This window comes from Macaca nemestrina, chromosome 1, assembly GCF_043159975.1.
Source record: "Macaca nemestrina isolate mMacNem1 chromosome 1, mMacNem.hap1, whole genome shotgun sequence".
Lineage (NCBI taxonomy): Eukaryota > Metazoa > Chordata > Mammalia > Primates > Cercopithecidae > Macaca > Macaca nemestrina.
The window spans coordinates 122670053-122697335 of NC_092125.1; the positions used below are offsets into that span (position 1 = coordinate 122670053).

The 27283-nt window shown below is 38.5% G+C and overlaps 2 protein-coding genes across 13 annotated transcripts in view; one reads left to right on the forward strand and one right to left on the reverse strand.

Annotated features, from left to right (window-relative positions):
• The window catches only part of LOC105479243 (solute carrier family 16 member 4), a 37384-nt gene extending 20605 nt beyond the window's left edge, over window positions 1-16779 (forward strand). For 2 of the 3 annotated variants that reach the window (XM_011737165.3, XM_011737164.3), the window contains one exon: window positions 7131-9920. In XM_011737165.3, coding sequence (XP_011735467.2) covers window positions 7131-7258 — 128 coding nt within the window. In that variant the 3' untranslated portion in view covers window positions 7259-9920. Of the gene's footprint in view, window positions 1-7130; window positions 9921-16624 lie in introns of those variants that run through there. The other variant, XM_071097173.1, reaches the window with a different exon arrangement.
• LOC105479242 (RNA binding motif protein 15) overlaps window positions 1-27283 on the reverse strand; it is a 44887-nt gene that overhangs the window by 12341 nt on the left and 5263 nt on the right. For 2 of the 10 annotated variants that reach the window (XM_071097108.1, XM_071096988.1), the window contains exons 2-3: window positions 23959-25537; window positions 15804-23879 (exon numbers count right to left, since the gene is read on the reverse strand). In XM_071097108.1, the coding sequence (XP_070953209.1) occupies window positions 25491-25537 (47 nt within the window). In that variant the 3' untranslated portion in view covers window positions 15804-23879; window positions 23959-25490. The remainder of the gene's footprint in view (window positions 1-15803; window positions 23880-23958; window positions 25538-27283) is intronic. The other 8 variants (XM_071097140.1, XM_011737163.2, XM_011737162.2 and 5 more) reach the window with 7 other exon arrangements.

Here is a 27283-nt window from a genome sequence, read left to right on the forward strand (position 1 = left end):
CATACACTATGCTAACATACATATATGATCATTTATTTAAATTAATCACAAATATCTTCTGAAAACCCCCTAAAACACTATAAGTAATTACTTGATTACCTGGTAATCAAGTAACTATCAAATAAATACTTGAAACTTAGCATTCATTCAATAACTGTCAACTAAATCACTAGCAGAGTACTCTGTTAAATGCTATGTGGGACACACAGAAGATAAAAGTTACTCACAGTCCTCACATGACTCACCAGGTCGTGACACAGTATTCACTCTGCCACATACACTGCCGGGACTTCATACTAAGAACAGCCTAGAACCTCTACAACTGTGAATTATTAGAATCTGCATTCTTCTACTTCATTAACTGAACACCTGATTAAGTCACTGTAGCCCATCACCTTATTTTCTTACCTTTAATTGAAGACATTCTGAGCTGTGGGATAATAAAATGACTTTAAAATATGTTGAAGTTTAAGTCAAGCAGGTATTTCACGCTTGTTTTTCCCCCCACCAAGCCCTAGAAAAATAATTTCTAACGCCAAATAGTTGTAAGTCAATTGTACTCCAGCATACGTTAAAGTCAACTAGCTCCTAAAGAAGTTTATGTCTCTATTATTTACCGATCTCATCAGAAATACCATGGAGTGAGACTGGTAATTTTGCACTAAGTCTATTTGTGTTTTACGGAAAAAGTTAAGTGCTAAAATATATATTCATCCATCTAAGCTTATATCTGTCCCCCTATCACAGAAAAGTCATCTCCTCATGAAATGATAGGTCATTTCCTATCTATCCCATCCTCAATTTCAGATATAGTATTAAACAAAAATTCCATCTGTTCCTCGCTCCACTATTACCAATCCTGACCTCTAGAGTTTTATCAGTCACCTTAGCCTATCAATTGAGAATTTCTCTATGGCCTAAAATTTTACTTGGAAAATACACTCTGGAGGTTGCGGGTGAGTGGGCAGAAAGTGAGAAGGCAGAGCAAAGCCCCGTCCTCTATACATTCTGTGGGGGAAAAAAAGGCTAAAAAAAGTAAATATTTTATGTATCTAGTGATTATTTTCCCCATAAACTACAAAGCCTTACAGATTTTTACTTTGATTCAGTTTTCCTAAGATTGATGAATACCTACCAAGCATCAAAAATAAATTCCAAATAGCTCTCTATTGTGGTTTAATAAGAGGAGGAGGAGTCCTTCCCTTATGTAATACACTTTGCAAGGCCAAAGAATCCAGCTTCCAAATCCTAACAGACACCACGATCCTTTTAATAAAACTTACAGCACACAGCCAATACTTGAAACATTCCTAGTAAATCTTGTTGCAAATTTCTACCAAGGAAACTTTACTGAGTTCCCATCTTAAAAGGCCCTGAAATTTAAATTTGCTAAGCCAAGTTTCCCAAGATTTTTCAGATCATGGCACATATAGAAAGTATTTGCGCAATACACCCAAAGTAAAAGAACAAGATTGCCAATAGCCAGCTGGTGGCTCCAGTGGACCCAGGGATGAGAGAAAAATTGTCTCTGCACACCTTGGAAATTTGCCACTATGCTACAACCCAACCACAGGAGTTCTGATTCAACTCTGACCAGTCACCTGCAGAATTTTCAACCACTTATTAGAACTAGCACCAAGAAACTTTGGAATTAAGGACCTTAAATTTTTTGTTTGTTTTTTGTTTTGAGATGGAGTCTCCCTCTGTCACCCAGGCTGGAGTGCAGTGGCATGATCTTGGCTCACTGCAACCTCCAGGTTCAAGTGATTCTCTAACCTCAGTCTCCCGAGTAGCTGGGACTACAGGTGTGTCCCACCATGCTCAGCTAATTTTTTCTATTTTTAGTAGAGATGAGATTTCACCATGTTGCCCAGGCTGGTCTCGAACTACTGAGCTCAAGCAATCTGCCCACCTCGGCCTCCCAAAGTGCTGGGATTACAGGTGTGAGCCACTGCACCTAGCCATGTTAAGTTTTAATAAGATGACCAATAGTAAACTTACACAGTAATCTTAATAAAAATGATTCATAACTTGGCTTAACAATCAAGTTCTGAGATGTCTGAAGGCATGAATACTTTTTAGACAGGATGCTAAATTCCTTTTGAAGCATGTATGACCTAACACATAAAATGATGTGGAATAGTTTTAAAGTATTAACACTTAAAAAATGAATTCAGAATCCTATATTAAATATCTAACTTCAATGATTATTCTTATTCCTTTTTTACTGACTGTTAAAAAAAAAGCTGGTTTGCACAAGTGTTTAAGGAAGCTCAGCCCAATCTTCCTATTTGTTTTAAATTATCACAAGAAATATTATTAGACATTTCTGCCTAAAACAAGTCCTATAGCCATAGATATAAGAAAAGAGTCTGGATTAATAACTTCAAATACAATAATTATTATTGTTAAATAATAATTTTACTGTGCATAAGAATCAACTGAGTGCCACCCAGGATGAAGTTCTGCTTGACAGAATCCAATGAATCTACATTATTAACATGCATCTCAGGTAAATCTGATGCAGGTAGCCTGTAGACACTGAGGAAATGCTTAGAGGTCTTCAGCTTAATAATTCTGCATCAGCTGCCAGTTTATTCCTCAGAGTGCTGGCTACAAACAGTAATACCAGGCATAGAGTGAACTTTCAGATACATGCACATTATCCTAGATTACCACTGGTATGTAATCTTGTCTTTTTCTGACATTCACAATGCTTATGCTATGACCACAAAGGAATCTAGTCTTTTCAGTGTCAACTTATGTGTGTGCTTCCATTTAAAATGGTGAGAATACAGTGGCTTCTGAACTATCAACAATAATTTCCTCGTGAGCGGACCACGAGGTCAGGAGATCGAGACCATCCTGGCTAACATGGTGAAACCCCCCATCTCTACTAAAAATACAAAAAATTAGCCAGGTGTGGCGGCAGATGCCTGTGGTCCCAGCTACTCGGGAGGCTGAGGCAGGAGAATGGTTTGAATCCAGGAGGCGGAGCTGGGAGTGAGTGGAGATCGCGCCACTGCACTCTAGCCTGGGCGACAGAGCGAGACTCCTCTCAAAAAAAAAAAAAAAAAATTTTACTTAGAAGCATTAAACTGTTTAGGGTCAGAAGTGCATCTGAACAGATTTTTCATACTGTTACAAAAAAAAAAAAAATACAGAAAAATAACAAAATCAGACACTCCTTTTCTATCTATCTATCTATCTATCTATCTATCTGTCTGTCTGTCTGTCTGTCTGTCTATCTATCTATCTATCTATCTATCTATCTATCTATCTATCTGTTTTAAATTTTTGAGACAGGCTCTCCCTTTGTTGCCCAGGCTGGAGGGCAGTGGCACAATCACAGCTCACTGCAGCCTTAACCTCCTGGGCTCAAGTGATCCTCCCAACTCAGCCTCCTGAGTAGCTGGGACTACAGACATGTGCCATGACACCTGACTTTTTTTTTCTTTAACTTTTTCTTTATTCTTTTCCAATACTTTTCTAAATTTAATTTTACTTTTTGATAGAATAGGGTCAAGGTCTGACTATGTTGCCCAGGCTGGTCTTGAACTCCTAAGCTCAAGTGATCCTTCTACCTAGGCCTCCCAAAGTGCTAAGATTATAGGCATGAGCCATCACGCCTAGCCAACACCCAGCTACTTTATTACTTCTTTTTTGTAGAGATAGGGTCTCACCACATTGCCCAGTCTGGCCATGAACTCTTGGGCTCAAGCGATCTGCCTGCCTTGGCTTTCCAAAGTGCTGGGATTACAGGCATAAGTCACTGTGCCTGGCCAATCCTTTTACTTTCAGCAGTAGAGAAAGGCTAGTTATTCCAACCAAATAAAGTAAATGTTCCAATACCAATGAAGCTCAAAATTTAACTTACCTAGTAGCCACTTAAATATAAGCTTGATTATAACAACTATACTTTCATAAAATAATCAGTCATATGTGTATTTCTGCATCCTACATTTTACCTCCTATTTGCTAGTATAAATACCATCCTAAAACTAAATACTCGACTGTATACTATTATCCTATTGAATGGCAATTGGATCTTAATTTAGAATTTAAAAAATACAAATATCTCAATGATCAAATATGCTGAGAAACAGATTTACAACAATTATTTCATCTAGGTTTTATTTCACGTAATTTTGCATGGAAATACATAGAAATAATTCTAAAACATGCTAAACAATTCCCTGCCCTGGTAAGAAAACATATTAAATATAGTCATGAGTTACTTAACAGGGATACATTCTGAGAAATGTGTTGTTAGATATTTTGTTGTCAGATGAACAGTATCCCTACCTACACACACCTAGGCTATATGGTAGAGCCTATTGCTCCTAGGCCACAAATCTATACAGCATGTTACCGTGCTGAGTACTGTAGGCAACTGTATCTAAACATTGAAAGATACTTGTGTATCTAAACAAAGTACTCATGTATCTAAACATAGAAGGATACAGTAAAAATGCGTATCATAACCTCATGAGGTTTGTCCTGTTATGTGCCACATGACTATATTTTAATACTTAATGTTTCAGAAACAGCATTCTAAGAGTGAGTGAAATCCCAGCACTTTAGAAGGCTGAGGCAGGCAGATCACCTGAGATCAGGAGTTTGAGACCAACCTGGCCAGCATGGCAAAACCCCATCTCTACTAAAAATACAAACAAATTAGCCAGGTGTGGTGGTGGGCACCTATAATCCCAGCAACTCAGGAGGCTGAGGCAAGAGAATCACTTGTACCTAGGAGTCGGAGGTTGTAGCGAACCGAGATTACACAACTGCACTCCAGACTGGGTGACAGAGCAAGGCTCCATCTCAAAAAACAAAAAAGAGTGAGTGTGTGTTTGAGAGAGAGAAAGAGTGTGTGTGTGTGTGTGTGTGTGTACGCGCAGGCGCGCATATGTGTTTGTGTATAAAATGAAAGGCTTGGTCGGCAAGATGGCTCACACCTGTAATCCCAGCACTTTGGGAGGCCAAGGCACGAGGATGACTTGAGGCCAGGAATTTGAGACTAGCGTGGGTAACTTAAACCCAGTCTCTGTAAGAAATTAAAAAAAAAGAAAAAGAAAAGAAATAAAGAAAAGGCTTATAAACAGTTTTCCTCTTCAATCCATTTTTACTATTTTTAGCTGTGCCTACCTGACATGTTAGTAGCACTGTTGGCCTTTTCATCCAAGAATTCCTAGTCTTTCCCCAGGGTGTTACTTCTGAGACCACTATTTTATAATTCACAGGTTTTATATATACACATATACATACACAGACACATACACTTTAATATATTTGCTGTGTTGGCAGGACTAAGGCAAGAATGACAAGGGACTGGGAGGGTAAGGACTGCTACCTTCCATACTCCCTCCTTTCTAGAAATGTCTACAAGAGTTCAGAGACTAGTCACCTATTTCTTAGAGATCTATTGGTCAATAACAATCAACATAACACAAAGACTTGTCCTAGTTGTTTTCACTCTAGTAACTCCAAGAAACATTTAATAGAGGTCACTAATCAAACAGGAGTCAGTAAGTAAAAAGCAACTCAAAGTTAGTTGAACTTAAAGAGGCTATAAAACATTCTATTCACTTACTGTTTACGTTAATAACAGGAAACACAGAGCTATAAAACAAAAATAAATTAAGTCAATTTTTTCTGGTCTGCTTGTCTCATCTCCTTTGTCTGTAAGAGAATAAAGAGGAGATGAGACAAGCAGACCAGAAGAAAAAGGTGGGGGAGGGTATACTCTATATACCCAGTGAGGCATCATGATCTAAGACAGAAGGGAAAAATCAAAGACACAATGTAAGCTCCATGAGGGCAGATATTTTCATCTATTTTGTTCAGGGATATATCCCTGGAACCCAGACCTGTGCTGCCATACAGCACTGAAATTTCTTGAATAAGTGATCAGATATAATATACATAATACACTTTAGAAAAGAACTTCTCAAAGTGAGGTCAACAGATCCCTAGAGATCCCTGACACCCTTTAGGAAGTCCAGGAGGTCAAAATTATTGTCATGGTAATACTAAGGACATTATTTGCCTTTTTCAGTGTCGACTTTTGCAATGATGTGCCTTAGCATAAATATTCTTTGCTATCACCTACTCAGTTAAAAAAAAAAAAAAAAAAAGGGTTTTGCTTAGGTTTTGGTATGTGCCATTAGCCAAAAGACTTTGAGGACCCCTCCAACTTATGCTTTTAAAAAGCATTTAGGACCAGGCGCAGTGGCTCATGCTTATAGTCCCAGCAGTTTGGGAGGCCAAGATGGGCAGATCACTGGAGGTCAGGAGTTCGAGACCACCCTGGCCAACATCGCAAAACTCCATTTCTACTAAAAACACAAAAATTAGCCGGGCATGGTGGCAGGCGCCTGTAATCCCAGCTACTTGGGAGGCTGAGGCAGGAGAATCTCTTGAACCCAGGAGGTGGAGGTTGCAGTAAGCAGAGATTGTGCCAATACACCACTCCAACCTGGGTGACAAAGCTAGGCTCTGTCTCAAAAAAAAAAAAAAAAAAAAAGCATTTAGATTTCAGAGTGGAACTAGTCATTGTTTAACCCACATGATCAAGCAGTCAGTTTCTTCTCATATATTCTCATAGCCCCCTGCACCTTCCCTTCATAGCACTTATCACATATTATTTATGTGGCTGGTACCTATCTCCCCACTGAAGTTCTGTGAGGGCAGGGACCGTATCTGTTTTGGCTCACTACTATGTCCTCAACACCTAGCAATATTAACAGGAATATAATAAGTATTCAAGTGTTTGTTTAGTAAAGGAAAAAAGAAAACTGATATTATCACTTCTTTTTTTCTTTGGAAAATAGTAATTTATGATTATTTTCTTCATAATAGTGGTCTTCTAATAAAATTCATGGTAAAATAAAATGGTATGTGTCCCTAATTTTCTCCAACTTCCACTGTAAGATTGGAGATGGGGGTAAGTCCCTAAGTCAGGTGGAGCTCATTCAGCTTCATCAGTGAAAAATAGGACAGCTAAGAAGCTTCACTAAGTTAGAATGGGTCACAATACAGGAGGCTCCTTGCTTTGAGGAGCTATTCATGGCTGAGAACTACTAATGGCAAAATTTCCTTCCCTAACAGAAATCATTCCTTCCTTCCAGGCTGGTTATATGATTATACCCAGACATACAATGGCTCTTTCTACTTCTCTGGCATATGCTATCTCCTCTCTTCAGTTTCCTTTTTTTTTGTACCATTGGCCGAAAGACGGAAAAACAGTCTGACCTGAAAGAAAGAAGACTGCAATCAAGTGAGAGCTTAACGAAAGAAAACCTAAACTAGTATGTCACTGGAAACAAAAGCTTGAAAGAAACGCATCTATATTTGTAACATGAGAAGGTAAACAAGAATTTTTTTTTTTTTTTTTGAGATGGCGTCTCACTCTGTCACCCAAGCTGGAGTGCAGTGGCGGAATCTCGGCTCACTGCAACCTCCCCCTCGCAGATTCAAGCGATTCTGCCTCAGCCTCCCAAGTAGCTGGGACTACAGGCACATACCATCACACCCAGCTAATTTTTTGTATTTTTAGTAGAGACAGGGTTTCACCATGTTAGCCAGGATGGTCTCCATCTCCTGACCTCCTGATCCGCCCGCCTTGACCTCTGAAGTGCTGGGATTACAGGAATGAGTCACGGGGCGCTGCCAACCAGATAAGTTTTTAAGGTTCCTTCTTGCTTTAGCATTCTGAGAAATGTCTAATTGGTAGCAAGACAAGAGTAATAGCGCCTGTATTGTTAGTATTTAATCAAATAGTCTGAAATTTTAATCAGGTATCTTATATATTAAATAGAAATCGGAATGTACCATAATAAATCCAAACTCTCAATTACGCCATGGTAATTCAGTCACTAAAATATGTAAAGATAGAACATTTTTTCTTAATTTACAGAAGTGCGAAAAATAACCTTTGATTGATCAGAACCCTAGAATCTGAATATTAAAACCTCACTTAGTGACTGGAATGGTATATACTCCCTCCAAAAGTTTATCTTTGTTTATTGATTAAAGGTAATCCTTACTTTCTTTGTATTACTTAGGTTCTTAATTAAAGGTAATCCTTACTTTCTTTGTATTACTTAGGTTCTTAAATTTCTATGATAAGTATGTATTGCTAAATAATAAACAGTATATAAAAATTGCTTTAAAAACTTCATTTCAAGATCATTTGAACAGCAATTTTGCCCATCAAAGTGTCATTTTCCACTACATCTAATTAACAAAATATTCACACTAAATATTGAAACATCTCTTTACAAGATTTACATGAAAGCTGAATAGGTGGTTTTAATGGGAAATAGGTTTAAATTAAAAGATGTTTCTTGTATATGGAATAATTATGTTAATAATGTCACTTAGACTAAGCGATTGCATGTGAATAGAGAGCCTTCATTATTTGAGTAAGCTTTTTTTTCCCTCCTCTTCCTCCTCCTGAGTGATCTTTAAGAGGAAAAAACCGGCTAGAGTTCCCTGCATCTGCAACACCAACCACCCTTAGCATCTCCTTCAGAATGCTTTTTTTTTTTTTTGAGACAGGGTCTCACTCTGTCGCCCAGGCTGGAGTGCAGTGGTGTGATCTCGGCTCACTGCAAACTCCACTTCCAGGGTTCAAGCTATTCTCCTGCCTCAGCCTCCCAAGTAGCTGGGATCACAGGCATTGGCCACCATGCTCGGCTAATTTTTGTTATTTTTAATAGAGACAGGGTTTCACCATCTTGGCCATACTGGTCTCAAACTCCTAACCTCAAGTGATCCACGCGTCTCGGCCTCCCGAAGTGGCAAGGTTACAGGCGTGAGCTACCACACCTGGCCCAGAATGCTTCTTAAACTATTACCATTATCGTTATTCTATTCTTTCATTCCTCTCTGCTTTAAAATGTCTATTGATTCCTTACAGAGAAAAACTCTAGAAGACTGGTTTTAGCTCCATACCCTGTCACTGCCTATGTATGCCTTCTCTACTAGGCACCATTTCACTTTTCACTATCTGACTCACTCAAAGGCTACCTCCTTTGGAAAAATCTTCCCCAGCAGTCATTCTCATCTGGAATCCTATCTAACTTTTAACAGATTACTACATGAACTCACATGTCAATCCTTTCCATTAGTCTGCAAGATCAACAAGATGAATGAGGTTTCATTCATCTTTGTACTCTCCAAGGCCTAGCATAAGCTTTGGGACCAAATTAATCTGGGTTCAAATCTCAGTTATGTTAAAAAAAAAAAAAAAAAAACAGTAGTTGATCCTATTTAAATATGGTTTTTATGGCTTTCTAAAGCAAAAGAAAAAAGAAAACTGGTTTTCTGACTTAAAAAAATGTCATTTTTACATTTAGATATGGATGTCTAATACTTTTACATTTTACATGTAAGAAAATATGAAAAAAATACCACCCCCTTACACATACAAACAGCAAAAATAGTTAACTAATAATAAATATCAGCTCTGCCACTTGTTACCATATGCCCTCATGAAAGTTAGTTTTAAAATTAACTTCTCTGAGACCCAATTTCCTCCTCTGTAAAATGAAAATACCACCAACCTACCTCACAGATGTACTGTGAGGACTAAATCCATGAAAATATACTTGTGCCGGGCATGGCTGATCACACCTTTAATCCTAGCACTTTAAGAGCCAAGGCAGGTGGATCACTTGAGGTCAGGAGTTCAAGACCAGCCTAACCAACATGGTAAAATTCTGTCTCTACTAAAAATACAAAAGTTAGCTGGGTGCAGTGGTGCATGCCTATAGTCCCAGCTACTTAGGAGGCTGAGGCAGGGGAATTGCTTGAACCTGGGAGGCGGAGGTGGCAGTGAGATCATGCCATTGCACTCCAGCTTGGGCAACAGAGTGAGACTCCGTCTCAAAAAAAAAAAAAAAAAAAAAAGAAAATATAGTTGTATCAGGCAAAATGCCCTTCATATATAGTAACTGCTAATGTCCATTCTGCTTTCATGTCAAAACAAAAGATAAAAGAAATCAATGATTTTATGAACCACTTTCATTAATTCCTCCTTCTCTTTAGAGTAGCAATTATTTTTAAAAGGGACTTCAACTACCTAGAGCAATCTGATCCTTCCTCCCATCTAACCAAGCTGTACATTTTAAGTAGGACCAACTAAAGAACTCCAAATTGAATTCTTAGGTTTTATGAACCTCATGCAACAGAGAAGTTCTTTATCCTACTCAACGGTAATAGGCCCTCTAAACCTGGGTGGTGTGAATTAAGAAAGCCTGAATCCCAAGACTACAGAAAGCTAACGACTTCTGTAACTAATGCGTTCATCATATTAGCAATTAACTTATGATATTCCTGTTCATTTAGTGCAATGTTGTCATTTTTGTGGACAATATTTTAAGATGCCATATAAAACACTTCTAGGAATCCATAATGCAGGAATATCATCCCAGCTATATACGGAGTTTCAAGAAAAGCATAATAGTCGCTGATTTTTTCTCCCCCCCGAAGAGATTCCATAAGACAAAGAGGAAACAAATATTACACAACTTATATATGAATAAGTGCGCTTGGGGTGGTAGAGTGGTGAATAACTTTACTTCAACATCTAATAACATACCAGTCACTGAGGTAGACACGTATCTTTTTTTAAAAAAAATTTTCTTTCAAAAAATTTTTATTTGAGACCAGGTCTTGCTCTGTTACCCAGATTGGCGTGCAGTGGTACAATCACAGCTCACTGCAGCCTCTACTTCCTGGGCTCCAGTGATCCTCCCACCTCAGCCTCCCAAGTAGCTGGGACCTCAGGCGTGCACCATACCTGGCAAAGTTTTGTTATTTTTGGTAGAGATGGGGTTTTGCTATGTTGCCCAGGCTGGTCTAGAACTCCTAGACTCAAGTGAATCTCCCGCCTCAGCCTCCCAAAGTGCAGGGATTACAGGTGTGAGCCACTGCACCCAGCCGACAAATACCCTATTTAGTCTTCATGATAACCTTCAGAATCCGATAGAGATACTATACTATGATGCCTATTCTACAAATGAAGAAACTGAAGGTCAAAGAAATTATTATTTTTTAAAATAATTCAGTTTTATTTATTTTGAGATGGAGTTTCACTCTTGTCACCCAGGCTAGAGTGCAATGACATGATCTGTGCTCACTGCAACTTCCACCTCCCGGGTTCAAGCAATTTTCATGCCTCAGCCTCCCCAGTAGCTGGGATTACAGACACCCACTACCAGGCCCAGCTAATTTTTGTACTTTTAGTAGAGATGTGGTTTCGCCATGTTGGCCAGGCTGGTCTTGAACTCCTGACCTCAGGCTGATTTGCCCACCTGGGCCTCTCCAAATGCTGGGATTACAGGCATGAGCCACTGTGCCCAGCCTGAAGGTCAAAGAAATTAAATACCCAGTAAGTAGTGGAGTAATAATCCAAACACAATCTAACACAAAACCCTACTCTTTCCCCTTTACATTACTCTGGCTTCTTGGCAGTATCAACAGATTATGAAGCTAATTCAATTGAAAGCAGTTATAACAAAAATCTAACTCAAATTGGCCTAAAATTTTAATGTCTGTATTGAAACAAAAAGGAGAATGCAGGCCAGGTGGCTCACATCTGTAATCCTGGCACTTTGGGAGGCTGAGGTGGGAGGATCACTTGAGTGATCAGGAGTTTAAGACCAGCTTGGGCAACACAGTGAGCCCCATCTCTACAAAAAAATTGTTAAAAATTAGCTGGACATGGTGGCACATGCCTGTAGTCCAGGCTACTCAGGTGGCTGAGGCAGGAGGATCACTCGAGCCCAGGTGGTGGAAGCTGCAGTGAGCTATGATCACGCCACTAAACTCCAGCCTGGGCAACAGAGCGAGACCTTGTCTTAAAAAAAAAATAGAGAATGCAAAGATGCAAAGTACCTAAGAACCACCCCCCATCCTCCACCTCCGTCAAAATTAAAACCACAAAATACATCTGCTACAATGCAATAATAATGTAGTTGTTAAGATAATTAACTTTCTTAGGTCTCCCAATACTCAGTGAACCTGATTAAAGAGAAAATAATGCCTACGTACAGGGCCACCTGTAATTGCTTAATATGTGATTATTAATAGTTGGAGTGTTTACAAATTGTAAGCCTTAAAATACACATACATGTCTAGTAGAGCTATGGTAATCTGAACATAAAAGATCAGTATACTTCAGTATACTTTCTTCTCTGCTACTTCTTGGGTTATGTTTAAAACTGTTAGGATATTTCCATCATTATAAAAGGAGTTTTCCATACATGTCATTGTAAAATACTATTTCTGACACTAAAACTCTACCTTATGGTACTGTTAACCATTTGGAGTTCTTTCCCATCTATTACCTCATTATCATCACGTTAATTCTGTAACATAGTATGGATAATTATTATTATTATTTCTATTTTATATATAAGGAACAAAAGCAATTAAGAACAAGTTATTTGCCTAAAGCTAGCCCTCAACAAAGCCAATTTTAAAACCTAATTACTGGTGCTGATTAATTAGCTCATGGCCCCTGGCTTTTCTTCTTTAATGATTCTCTAGGAGTTTAACTTTATTAAAAGCAATAATTATACTTAAATGTACTGAAATGATACTTTTGTGATTTTTTCAAATAATTAAGGTATATGTGTGATGTCCTATTTGCAAAATATTGTTTATTTAGTAAATACATTTGTCTAACTGTAAAATCAGCTTTTTCCATGTAAGGAAAAAAATCATACACTATTATTTTAATTGTTTTTAAGAGAGACATAGTGTAAAACTTGGACGGTGGTTTCTCTGAAGACCTCACATAAAACCAAAGCCCAATACTTTTTATTGAGACAGGGTTTCACTCATGTTGCCTGGGCTCTGGTGCAGTGGTGCAATATCGGCTCAGTGTAACCTCTGTCTCCCAGGCTCAAGCAACTCTCCTGCCCCAGCCTCCCTCAGCCTCCGGAGTAGCTGGGACTACAGGTGCACACCACCACACGCAGCTAATTTTTGTATTTTTATTAGAGATGGAGTTTTGCCACATTGCCCAGGTTGGTCTTAAACTCCTGAGTTCAAGTGATCCCCGATTCAGGTTCCCAAAGTGCTGGGCTTACAGGCATGAGCCATCACACCCGGCCCAAAGCCCAATACTTTTTAAAAGCCTTGAGTGTTTCTCTTAAGCCAGAACCACCTTGTATGAGGCTTTATATCTACATATTTGCCTCATGTGGCTACTCATTTGTCACAAATATCTACTCAATTGTCTCACATTTGTCATCTATGGTCTCAACATATACACAAACAAAAAATAACTAAAGTGCTTGAAAGCAACTTATAAAATCCATTTAAAATTCTCCATGTTTTATTTCTGTGAGAATTAAATTGGCATGACTTAGGATCACTGAGACAAATAAGTCATTTCATGAAAAAAGTACCTGGGGCAGGGCATGGTGGCTCACGCCTGAAATCCAGGCACTTTGGGAGGCCGAGGCGGGTGGATCACTTGAGGTCAGGAGTTTGAAACCAGCCTGGCCAACATGATGAAGCCCTGTCTCTACTAAAAATACAAAAATTAGCCAGGCATGGTGGTGGGCACCCATAATCCCAGCTACTCAGGAGGCTAGACAGGAGAATCGCTTGAACCTGGGAGGTGGAGGTTGCAGTGAGCCAAGATGGCACCACTGCACTCCAGCCTGGGAGACAGAGCGAGACTCCAACCCCCAAAAAATAAACAAATAAAAATAAAAATAAAGAACCTAATCCCTAATACATTCCGCCAGAAGCTAGTATACTGTGAAATCTCCTTCCATTCAAAATGATACTCAATAACAACTTAGTGAGGCCTTTTTAGGGATACAGAGAATGAACTAGGATTAGGGTGACTGTCTGGGTCTAGACAGAAACAAAGGAGTTCTTGAGACATAGGACTTTCAGTTTTAAAGCCAGGATGAGTTGGCTACTCCTTATTAAGTAGTGGGGACTACGTCTGGATACTTGATAGCACACAACGAAAGACTAAAGTATTTTCTTTTTTTTTTCTTTTTTTTTTTTTTTTGAGACGGAGTCTCGCTCTGTCCCCCAGGCTGGAGTGCAGTGGCCGGATCTCAGCTCACTGCAAGCTCCGCCTCCCGGGTTAACGCCATTCTCCTGCCTCAGCCTCCCGAGTAGCTGGGACTACAGGCGCCCGCCACCTCGCCAGGCTAGTTTTTTGTAGTTTTTAGTAGAGACGGAGTTTCACCGGGTTAGCCAGGATGGTCTCAATCTCCTGACCTCATGATCCGCCCGTCTCGGCCTCCCAAAGTGCTGGGATTACAGGCTTGAGCCACCGCGCCCGGCCAAGACTAAAGTATTTTCTAGCCACCTTCCAAACAAAAAAAAAATCCACAAATTCATTTCTATTTTTACCTCGTGCAAGCACTAATGAGCAAAACAGAAATCAACAAAGGAGGCATACAACACTTTTAATGAGAATTCATCAGAGTAGAATTAATTAAATTAAAATTTAAAAAAGAGAATTCACTTTAAGGCATTATTTGCCTTGTGAAAGAAATTTTTAAAAATGAGTTTACTTTTCCTATTGACAAGCTTCCAGGTTTTACTTTCTAAACTATTTTTAAAGTGACAAATTGAGCAGAAGTAATGGCAAGGTGTTCCACCCTTTGACTTGTGTCAACCAATCTTACGTCTTTTATCAGGAAAAAAAGAAGTCCATCCCTTAAAGGCAGTATGCCAGGACCAAGGAAGTAAGTGAGACAACTTTTTTTTTTTTTTTTTTTTTTTTTTGAGACAGAGTCTCGCTCTGTCGCCCAGGCTGGAGTGCAGTGGCTGGATCTCAGCTCACTGCAAGCTCCGTCTCCTGGGTTTACGCCATTCTCCTGCCTCAGCCTCCTGAGTAGCCAGGACTACAGGTGCCCGCCACCTCGCCCGGCTAGTTTTTTTTGTATTTTTTAGTAGAGACGAGGTTTCACGATGTTAGCCAGGATGGTCTTGATCTCCTGACCTCGTGATCCGTCCGTCTTGGCCTCCCAAAGTGCTGGGATTACAGGCTTGAGCCACCGCGCCCGGCCAAGTGAGACAACTTTTAAAGAGCAACAGCAAATACTGCCTTCCTTCCACTATCTCAAAACTAGTCACGGTTCAATATAAGTTATTTATATATGGCAACCTGTAAATCAAAGGAATGTGCTTATCATACCTAATTCAACAATTTCAAGCCTAAATACTCCAGCTATACAGCAGTCCTCTGAAGCCATAGCAATAAGATGACTCACCAACTGGCAGGTGTCTTAGGTTCTACAAATAATGGGTGTCTGCCTGGATGAAAACAAATGTATGTGCACCAACAGATGAACTCATCCTGCTTGGCTAAGAGAGTAGAGAGACTAAAAAAACTGATCAGTAGTATAGTACTTTATAATGGAAAGAAGAATGAGACTTCGCTACAACAAAATTTATAATTCATGCAGACTTTCAAAATGTCCTTCCAATTTTCATTTACCAGAAAAGTACAACAGAATAAGATCTAAGATAATAAAAACCAATTTTATGACCCCCAAATTAAAAATAGCTGAAAGTGAGAATTATGACATTGAGTTCACTGCTTCAAGAAATGTGAAGTCAGTCACAAGAAAAATAAATCCATATTTAAACCCTCCTATTACATTTAGTGACTTGATGTCAGTTGCCACTCAAGTGAAAATCAGTAGTACATATTTGAGTTCTAGTTCGAGGATGTATATTCTTATGTGAAAACTGACACCATGTCACAGTTAATAAGATACGGGTTTATAAATATGGAATTAAAAGAAACTTACCCTTTCCCTTTGTGCAGCTCTGACTTCCAACCCAGTTTCTATAGAAACAGGAGGACAAGTGCCAGTGCCAGAAGTCTGCCAATTAGAACTCATCTTTGAGTTGCTGAATAATAAAGTCAGATCCCAAAGTCGACTATAGGTTTTTGTCAGTAGTTCCTAAAAAGAAACCCAGGAGGAAAAAAGATGTTTAACCAATTACTGTACTTAGAAATGCTGCCTTTAAAATTGGCTTTAAAAAAAAATTGAGGAGGGAGATCCAATACCCCATGTTAAAAAAAATTTTTATTAGGGCTTCAGACTTTACTAAAATTAAGGAGCAGTAAACAGAAGAGAGGGTGTCTCTGAAGGTCCAAAACACTTTTAAACCACTACATTAAATGAAAAAAGCACTCATACATTATAAATATAAAGTAGTTTCAATCACTAAACCTTAAAGTGCAGATGAATCCATTCCTTTTGTGGAATGAACTTTCAGTAAGGTTACAGCACTGCAAAGAGTAAACTTCACAAATGCAATTTGTCAGGAGAAATGATGACATAGGTTAAGTCTCCACTAAAAACCTCTCATTTCTAGGATAAATCTATAAATTACAAATGAATCTTTGAAAAGTTTTCTAGAGATGCTGGCGTTGTTGTGCTTGATGAAAAAAAATCCCTCTAAGTCACATATACCAATTTAGAAATTTTACAATTGTGGGATTTAAGAAATAATCTGACTGCAATTTTTCAATTGATATCCACATGGTTGCTTGGTGAATGTATTTGAGATTCTTTTATCATAAAAATTTAAACATTATTTTTATCTCTTCATGTGCCTCTAGGTATGAAAAACTTACACATTAAAAGTATCAGGCCAGGTGCAGTGGCTCATGCTTGTAATCCTAGCACTTTGGAAGGCCGAGGCAGGAGGTCAGGAGTTCAAGACAGCCTGGCCAACACGGCGAAACCCCATCTCTACTAAAAATACAAAAATTATCCAGGCGTGGTGGCTCGCGCTTGTAGTCCCAGCTACTTGGGAGGCTGAGGCAGGATAATCACCTGAACCTGGGAGGCGAAGGTTGCAGTGAGCCCAGTGAGCCAAGATTATGCCACTGCACTGCAGCCTGAACGACAGTGCAAGACTGTGTCTCAAAAATAAAAAAAAAAAAAGTCATTCCTGGCCATGCACGGTGACTCATGCTTGTATTTCTAGCACTTTGGGAGGCTGAGGCAGGTGGACTGCTTGAGTCCAGGAGTTCAAGACCGGCCTGGGTGACATAGTGAAACTCTGTCTCTGATAAAAATACAAAAATTACCCAGTGTGACACACACCTATAGTCATGCTTCCCAGATACTTGGGAAGTTGAGACAGGAGGATCACTTAAGCCCTGAAGGTGGAGGTTGCAGTGAGCTGAGATTGTACCACTGCATTCCAGTCTGGGTGACAAGAGTGAGACACCATCTCAAAAAAAAAGTAAAAATATCATTCCTGAACCTAATTTGATACACTGCAATTTAGAGTACTATCTCAACACTCATACTGAACCATTCCTTTTAATACATATGAATCTTAATACATTATTTGTCTCTGAGCATTCATACTGAACCATTCCTTTTAATACATATGAATCTTAATACTACATTATTTGTCACTGTGTACTTTAATAGGTATTTGATTCTTGTTATGTAAGGAAAATTGATTTATGAAGTTAGTATATTACACTTAAGAAACAAAGGCAATTGGGAACCATTCCTCAATTCTGCCCATTTCTATCCCCTCACAGAAAGCTCTAAACCTACCACTACCAAATTTCCTAAATCCTGGGGCACCTATTAGCAGAGTGTCTCCAATATTCACACCTGTACTTGTAAAAAAGTAACATTTTCTATCTCATAATGAAGAGAGGTGACAAGGATAGAACTGGAAGGCAAGAAAAGAGAAAAGCATCACAAAGTAATCAAGAACCAACCAACTAGGATAGGCAAAATAGTAACCCTTTTCCCTGTCTTAGTGACAGAGACCTCTGGTAATTTTCTGGTCACCTGAGGCTCACTACATAAGAACTCTTTTGTTCTACTTTTCTTGTTGAAAGTATTTTTTAAAATGCTTTACAGTAAATGACATTGACTAATGCACAAATCTGAGAATCCTATGCACATGGAAGAAGATTCTAATTATCAATTTTTATCACACAGAACATTTATATCTACATCTAAAGTACTGCTTCTCAAACTTTAATATATGTACAAATCACCTGGGGATCTTGTTCCATTCAGTGGGTTTGGGGTAAGGCCCTGCAATTCTGCATTTCTAATAAGCTTCCAGCTGAGACTAATGCTGTTGGTCTGAGCACCATACTTTCAATAACAGATTCTAGAAGACTGGGCAATATACATACTGTACTGAACCCAAATTACATTCTCAAAGTTTTGTGTTTTGATTTTCAAACAATCCTTAAAAGGCTGATTGTGTGCGTTTGTAGGTATAAAATTTGTCTCTAGAGCAGTGGTTCTCAGCCCTGACTGCACATTACAATCACCTGGGAGCACTTAAAACAAAATGAAAACAAACCTGGGCCTTTGCAGAAACCCACTCAATCTAGATCAATTTATATGAATCCCTGAGAGGGGGCCCCAGTCATCGGTATTAAAGTTCCTCAGTGATTCCATTGTACAGCCAGAGTTGAACCTCTGCCATAGAATGCAGAAAAATTCCAATTAAGGGGTCTAGTTTACTGAAGTGTTTCTGTACATAAAGAATATACACAAATGGCATATATATTAAGATACTTATCATAGGCTGGGCGCGGTGGCTCATGCCTGTAATCCCAGCACTTTGGGAGGCCAAGGCGGGCAGATCACGAGGTCAGGAGTTCAAGATTAGCCTGGTGAACATCGTGAAACCCCGTCACTACTAAAAATACAAAAAAGTAGCCGGTCATGGTGGCAGACACCTGTAATCGCAGCTACTCCAGAGGCTGAGGCAGAATTGCCTGAACCCAGGAGGCAGAGGTTGTAGTGAGCCAAGATCACGCCATTGCACTCCAGCCGGGGCAACAGGCGAGACTCCATCCCAAAAAAAAAAAAGAAGAAAGATACTTATCTTGGGAGCTACATAAATCTTGTGATACTCAATTTTTTTTTTTTTTTTTTTTTTTAAGATATACGATCTTGCACTACTGGACTCAAGCAATCCTCCCGCCTCAGCCTCCCAAAGTGCTGGAATTACAGGTGCAAGACTCAGCGCCCAGCCTGATAGGCAATGTTTTTTTTTTTTTTTTCCAGACAGAGTATCACACTGTCACCCAGGCTGGAGAGCAATGGCGTGATCTCAGCTCACTGCAACCTCCACCTCCTGGGTTCAAGCAATTCTCCTGTTCAGCCTCCTGAGTAGCTGGGATTACAGGCACGTGCCACCATGCCCAGCTAATTTTTTGTATTTTTAGTAGTGACACGTTTTACTACATTGGCCAAGCTGGTCTCAAACTCCTGACATCATGATCCAACCACCTTGGCCTCCCACAGTGCTGGGATTACAGGCGTGAGTCACCGCACCTGGCCTGATAGTCAATTTCTATATGCTAAAATGCAAATCAATTTTATGAAACATTAATATTCCCAATAGGTCTTAAACTGTGTAATCAAAAATATACATGTATACAGCAACCCAAAGTGTTAATTCTGCCTGTAATAATAATTATATTGCAGACACTGGTATAATAACTTATGCTTACGCATAAAAATTTTTCATTAAGTCCTTTTCCTAGATAAAAAGGAATCTGCTGGTTACCTGAGAAAGGTCAGATAAATTCAGCACTTAAAAACTATATACACACATGTATCTTATTTGCATAGGATAACAGCCATTTCACAAAAAGACCCTCTAATTTATTTTTTAGCAAGGGTGTTTGGTTAAATATCACTAGAAAAACTGCAAGTTATGAAATATAGAAAGCATGGTCAGTGTGTTATATCAGTCTATATATGACTACAGTGGAAACTGTTACGACAGTTTATTGAAAGCAGAAAATACAAAGCGGCATGTTCAGAAAATGAGGCATCTTCAGAAGGAAGACTGCTTTGAAAGTTCAGGATGGTCAACAATTATGAGCCCTAAAAAGAAATAAAACCTTTATTACTGTATTTAAATAAAAGAACAGTACTGATCTCTGAACAGGAACACATTTACAGTCTGACAGAGAATCTGTGAAATGTTAATAACTTATTTTCTTTGGCATTTGAAGGAAATTTATTATTTTCCTCAGACAGGTAGTCAAATCTTGATCAAATCCTATCACTTTCTGCTTAAAACCTACAACGGCTTCCCATAGCAATCAGCATTTAGAATACAATCCAAACCTTTATCTGGAGCCTAAAGGCCCTAATTTATAGCTTATCATCTCCTTTCTTCCACCAGACTGTAAGCTCCATGAGAAAAGAGAAACACGTCTCTTTTTTCTTCACAAATTTACTCCCAAGATCTAGAATAATGTCCAATACATAATATGTACTCAAATATTTGAATAGTTCATTGGCTATACTTATCAAACACAAATGTAGTATAGATATAAATAATCATTTACAGGACAAAGATACACTAAACTTTACCTATAATGCCTTTGTCTCAATCCTATTGGTAACTTAGGAGTAGTAGATATAGGTGATGGTCCATTAATGGAAATAAGTTTCATGTGTACACACTCAATGCCAGCATCACTTCCAATTTTAAGACTATAGTCACAGTATTTTTAGATTGCCATCTGAAAACTCAAAGATACCTCAATCAGTCCCTGGCTGTGTATCCCTCAGTTAGTCACAAAACTTTTCTGGTGTCCCTTTAGCATTTCATAAACAAAACAGGGGCCCATCTTCAGGACTGTTATGAGGCAAAATTAAATAGTAATCTAGATTGAGTTTCTTGGAGAAATAATTACATGACTAGAAAACTGTTATGTTACTTAAGTGGCAATTTTAAGTAATAAATTCCATGGCAATTGCAGTTTTGTTCTCCTTGTCTGCTGCAACGGTTGTAAAGTTATCTTCTAGAAGCCCCTCTCAGGTTCTGAGACAACACAATTCTTATTTTCCTATCTAGGCTTTTTTCCAGCACCATCTTCTCTTCCCATGCCTCAAATATGACATTATCCTAAGTTTACCTTAGTACTCTACTCTCTATGGGCCAGTGTTGCTCAACACATGGCCCACTGACCACAGAATATATCAGAATTACCTGGGGGGTTTGTAAAAGAACAAAGACTCCTAGGTCATGCTGGTCCTAACACATTCCAGAATGTCTAGGGGAGGTACCAAGGGCCTGCACGTTTCCCAAGTACTGCCAATGTTGATAAACTATAGTTTGAAATCCATTGCCCATTTTTTCAGGTTTGCAGCCTTAATCTCATTCCTACAAGTAGGTAACCAAGAGAGGCTTAGCTGGGACAAAGGCCTGGTTAGAACTGTGGCTCTATCACTAAACTGTCAAATTATGGTCTGTGGTGAGACTTAAATGAGACAATGTGTGTACAGTACTTGGCAGAATCCTTAGCTTGAAGTAGACAGTCAATAAATGACTGCTATCAATGTGCCCCAAATGATCTGTTTCCACTCTCCACCCCTCAAACGGGCCTACCCTTCAGGATTCCCTATTTTTGTTGACCCAACCATTTTACTAGTATTCCAGGCTTCAGTTTGCATCTTATCTTTTCCATCAATCCACAAGCTGCTATATTCTTACTCATGCTTGTCTGCCTGACACGTCCATCCCAACCTCTCTCCACCATTCCATGTCCTACTCTAACAAATTCTTTTGTAAAGCCTTTCTTGACCATCCCTGTTTTAAGTAACCTGTTCATATGCTCATTCATACACCTATATCACCTATAAAAATTCATTAGAGGCAGGGCGCAGTGGCTCATACCTGTAATCCTAACACTTTGGGAGGCTGAGGCGGGAGGATTGTTTCAGGCCAGGAGTTCGAGACCAGCCTAGCCAACATTGTGAAACCCTGTCTCTATTAAATTACAAAAAATCAGCCAGGCGTGACAGCACACGCCTATAATCCCAGCTACTCAGGAGGCTGAGGCAGGAGAATCGCTTGAACCCGGGAGGCAGAGGTTGCAGTGAGCTGAGATCATGCCACTGCACTCCAGCCTGGGCAACGGGAAAAAAAAATTCATTAGAAATTAACTATTCACCTGTTTAATAGTTTCTCCAGTTAAGAGTACAAGTTGCTGAAGAGAACAGATAGATGAAAAAAACTTATTGGTTGCTAAGACCAAACTTGTCTGAGGTTTGAAGAAATTTTGCTATTCAATAAATTCCTCTGCCAAGATTTTAAAACTAGATTATAATTCAAGTTATTAAGTTAAAGGATCTTTAAACAGGGAAGCTCAAAAAGACTAAACTGAAATGGGAGACAGAGGTGATGGTCAGAAGCCATAATCAGATATACTATTGTCAAAAGAAAAATAGATGTTCTATAAGCTGTAAATACTAAATATATTGCCTCAGATAAACAGCTTACAAACAATTATACAACTTAAGCTATGGAAGTGACAATTCATAAAATTTAGGTTCTTTTACTGAAATCAGGGTAATCCTCATTTTCAATTTTAGTACTAACAACAAAGCTTTTCAAGTTGAGCCCAAGTCAATTTGGAGGTGTTCCTGGAAGCAGTTCCTTTACAGAACCCTAAATTTAGATCATATGAAGGACACTGGGAAACCACACAAATACTTCAAAAGGGAAGTTTCCAATTTATAAAACCAGAACACTGAATCTAACACTCAATCCAGTTAACTTTTTTCCACAGTGCAGCTGGGAATAAATAAAATGATTTCATGAGTAATTTCAAAAAATTGTCATGCTGTGTACCTTCCCATTATTTATGACATGGCTTTATATACAAATAAACAAATGCCCTGTCTGCAACTTTTTTTCTTGTTCTTACTAGAGAGATGAAGCTTGAAACTTTAAAAAGATACCAGACATATAGAAATATGTAGAAAGTGTAACATAATCTTTCTAAATCTCCATAGTGATTTAAAATATTTGCTTACTAACTGGAAAAAACCACTCAGCGGCCTCATGGTGTGAATTAGCAAGAAAAAGAAAACACACTGAAAACTGACATTTCCAACAAGTATAAAATGTTTAAAGAAATGCAGGGGAGAGACCATTTAGAAAAGCCTCAGATGGCAGCCATCATCTCATAACCAGCTGTTTTAAAAATTCTTATGACACACTGAGAACCTGAAAAATTCCACTGTACTTCATTTTTTCCCTTTTACTCTATCAAAGTATGGGTACATAAGCTGCCTAGCAAAACAATCCAAGGAGCTCAATCTTGTAGAAAAACTAACTAGTATAGATCAGCTATTGTAGTTACTAGATACTGGATGTCTTCCAGAAGAGATGAAAAAATAACAATTCTATTCACAAATTTTGATCTCATTTGAAATAAAGCAAGGAAACCTAAGTTGTATTACATACTAACAAAGCTGTGCTTGTGATAAGTGCCAAAGCTTCAAACTTGATTAATGTAGGGGAGAAGGGCTCAGAAGGCTGGTAAAACTAAATAGATACTGAAAATGTTAAGGGCAGACAAAAGTCAGACTTCTCAACACTGCTTGTTAATTTCCCTAAAGTTAAGGTTGCCTAATTTTATAATCTCTCTGTGGGACAAAAAAAAGAAAGAAAAAAAATCCTGGTTAAAATATGTATCATTCACAATCTGATGGCATACTTTCTTTTGTTGCTGTTACACACTGTAATGTCTTAACTCTGAAGTTTAGAAATCAGTATTTGTAAATAAGCAACGTTTTTACAGCAGTAAGTCCTCCTGCATCATTAAATCATGACTAAGGGTAAAGGCCAAGGTTAACAGCAAATGTCAAATTTTAAAGGACATCAAGACTATAGGTTCCAAATCCATAACCAAGATCTTAAAACTTTGGCTGCCACATTAAAAGTATTTTTTTAATGTTAAAAATAAACTTAAAAAGAAAAATATCAAGTAAAACAGAAGTTCTGACCTGAAATATGACACTTCGGTGAAGGAAGTTAGTAATGGCAGCAGAGTGCCTTAAGGCTTCCATCTAGAGAAACAGACCCAAAACATTAAAAGCCCTCACCCTATTAATTATAATGCATTTTGACCTCTAAAAACCCTCTTACCTGTTTACAAGAGTTTATACAGCTGTTTGCCACTGGAACACCACCTTGCAGAGTATAACTGTGGCATCCTTTGTTGATAATCACCTGTTGCCTAGCAATCATCATCCCGCATGGAGACAGACAGCACTAGGGCTCTTCCATCCGAGGTTAAAATTCAAAACAAGCCCAACAAGCCTGCATTTCAAGGTGGTCTTCGTCTGCAACTAGTTAAGTTTAAAACTGGCAAACAACAACAATGGTGTCTGAAGCCAATGGTGCAGCATTGCTGGCTTCCTCTTGAACTCCAGCGTTGTCACTGTGCACCGAAGTCTGCTGCTGCAAACAGGGGAGTTGTTCTCCTGTACTGGGAACAGGCTTCCAAAACTCAGGAGCCCCTGTACAGGATAATGCAGGAACTAAAGGCAAACATTTTTCCTCCTTAAGGATGCCTCCATCTTTTTCCTCACAATCTGTACTACCAACCGAAGTGACTGGGCCTGAGTGTGCGTTCGTACCTATGAAACCGTCACGGTGCATGCACATCCAAGGCATGTAGAACCAAAGGTCAAATAAGGCACAGATACCAAGTAACGGTTCTAATTACAAACGCTAGCTCTCAGGAACTCTTCATCCATTCAGAACTAAACCCATCACTGCATAACTCTGGTAAGAAGCCCCTGGAGACGGAGGAGCTCCTCAAATGTGTCAGGAAAGGCTTTATTAACATCATCATTAACATTTAAAAAGCAAACGGAGTATTTCTCCTTCTTTTGGCAATTTGGTGCAAATGTTAAGTGCAAGATAAAGCAATTTCAAACTTTTCTTCAAATTAAAAATGAAACTAAGGCCAAACGTGATGGGTGAACAAAATAAATCAAAACTTAAATTTCAGCAACTCCAGCTCTTCAAACCAGCAAAAGCCCCCGACTCAGGCACTGTGGTGAGGCTTAGGGTGCCTGCCCCGGCTTCTTGCGTGCCAGCAAACAGCACCATTTCCTCATCACGTTGAGAACCGAGAAGCAAATGATCCCCTTCACTGCAAACAAAGGGGGTCAACAGTAACACTAGTGATCCTTCAGAATTGACACACCGTGATAGTCAAAATGAAATTGATGGTCTCCCTGCTTCTTGCTCAAGACATACAAGATCTGAGCAGCAGCAAGTACCCCCTCGGCTGCAAACAAAGGGGTCAAAGGTTTGCCGTCAATTCACTTCCAGGCAGAAAAACATTTTCCTCAAAAGAAACAATTTATTTAGAATAAAACAAAAGCAGCTCAACTGTGAGCGCACGTTTGAGAGACAGCTACTCTTAAGCTGTGTGAGCCATAAAAAGGGTTTTTCTTTACTTTTCCAGAAATCTTGTGTACACAGCACAAAGCAAAGAGGTCATTTTTTTTTCCACTTAAAACACCGGCATTGGCATCACAATAGCAGATACACAACTTTAAGCTGCCATTTTAGTAAAATGCACAAATACTAAACAGATTAGCTTTCTTCCATCAGAGGCCCATGTAAACTCCACATAAGCCACAACTTCTCTTCAAAAAGGTCCATTAGAGCTTTGAATTCCATATCTTCATCCGCTGTTCAACCAGTTTTGCTTGCGGAGGGGGGGAAAAAAAGGTTATTCAGTACAAATGTTTACAATATTAAAAATATATATATTTCCCCTATGCCATTATAGATGAACATAACATTAACAAGACCTTCCTGGATGGTTCACCTCAACTTCAAAAAGCACCAATAATACCCACTGGCATAAACCTTGAAATGAATTTACTGTATGAATAGACATATAACAAGTAGAACAATAGGGTGGGTTTTTTTAAAGACTGCAATTGAAGATAACAGGACTGAAAATATCCTTTATACTCATGTAACTGAGTAAAACATGTCGAAAAAATTCAGAAAAAAGTTTCACAATCAATTTATAATCTATCAATATATTCTAAATATAACTTAAAAAGTGAAACTATAAAAAGGTGAAGTTTAGTCAAACTTTTGCCCCATCTATTTTCGTTCTGTAATTTATATGGAGCAACACAGACTACTCCATTATTGTAGAAAGGGGTCGATACAAAGCCATTTAAAAATCCACCCTCATCTATGTTACCAAAGACAACAGCCATTATTTTAAGAAAACACTCATACAAATAATTGTTAAACAGCCAAAGAACACTTCAGGACTCTCACTTTTCAACTCTGTTTTAAACCATACATATAAAACTCTTCATTAAGCTTAACATTTCACTGTGGTTACCCGAAATCATTTTCTCCCTTTAGGGACACCACTATAACCACTGTAACAAGGTCAGCGCCATGTTTTCTCTCTTCTTGTTCTCATACCTAACTCCTATCTCAAAACCAAACACTGTGGCAGAGACAGAAAAAAAATGTCCAGAAATTCTCTCCAAAATTTTTTTCACATAAAAGGTCATTAAGGCCCTCTTCTCAAGAGGATTTCCTAATTCTGTTACCAGAGTTTTTGGTGAATGGTTCCTATATGGACCCAAACTATAGTTCAAGCTGTATATGCATAATGAAAAATCTGTCTTTAAAAACTGGACTTACATTTTTTATTTTTAAAAAAGCATTGTCAGTGAAAACCTGCTAATAGTTTTTAAATAAACCTAAACAATGTTTGACTCTGAAAGCAAAAACCAAACACCTGACTCTTACTACTGGACCTAAAATGACCTGTAAGTGAGTCAAGAAGGGCCAGAGTATATTTTACCTTCAAAAGGTGACAAATGCTTATAACCAGTCAGGGGATGGACATTTTAAGATGTAATCCTCAAAAGAAAAACTCTATCCACTCTCAGTTGAGAGTCAAAGTACACCAGGAATTTAAAACTTTGTGTGAAAAATTATTTACAGGAATCCCAACAAAATACTTAACCAGTAAGTTAAGCAGAACTATTGGCTAGGTATTGATTGCTTAATTTCCCATAAAATTGGAAGCTGTGATCTAAAAGTCTTATCTTCACATTTTTACCAATAATACTTAATAGTCATTAAATGATATCCTGAAGTTTTCTTTCCATTCATTTTAACTGAGTTTCAGAAAAATCAACTACATTAAAATAATTAAAGAAAAAAGAAAAAAATTGGTTGTTACAAAGAACATCCAACGTTGGGATTATTAAATCCTGGCTAATGAGAAGTAGAACCAGTTGTAGACTTTTGTTTTCATTCGAATTCTTAAGGTTTAACTAGATACTTTATGGATATTATGAACCCGCACAAAAGAATAGGCAGTACAAATAAGCGGTTCATGTGGACTATGGCACTCGTAGGTAATGACCAACTAAACATAATTAGTTTTTTATAATACATACATTTAGAA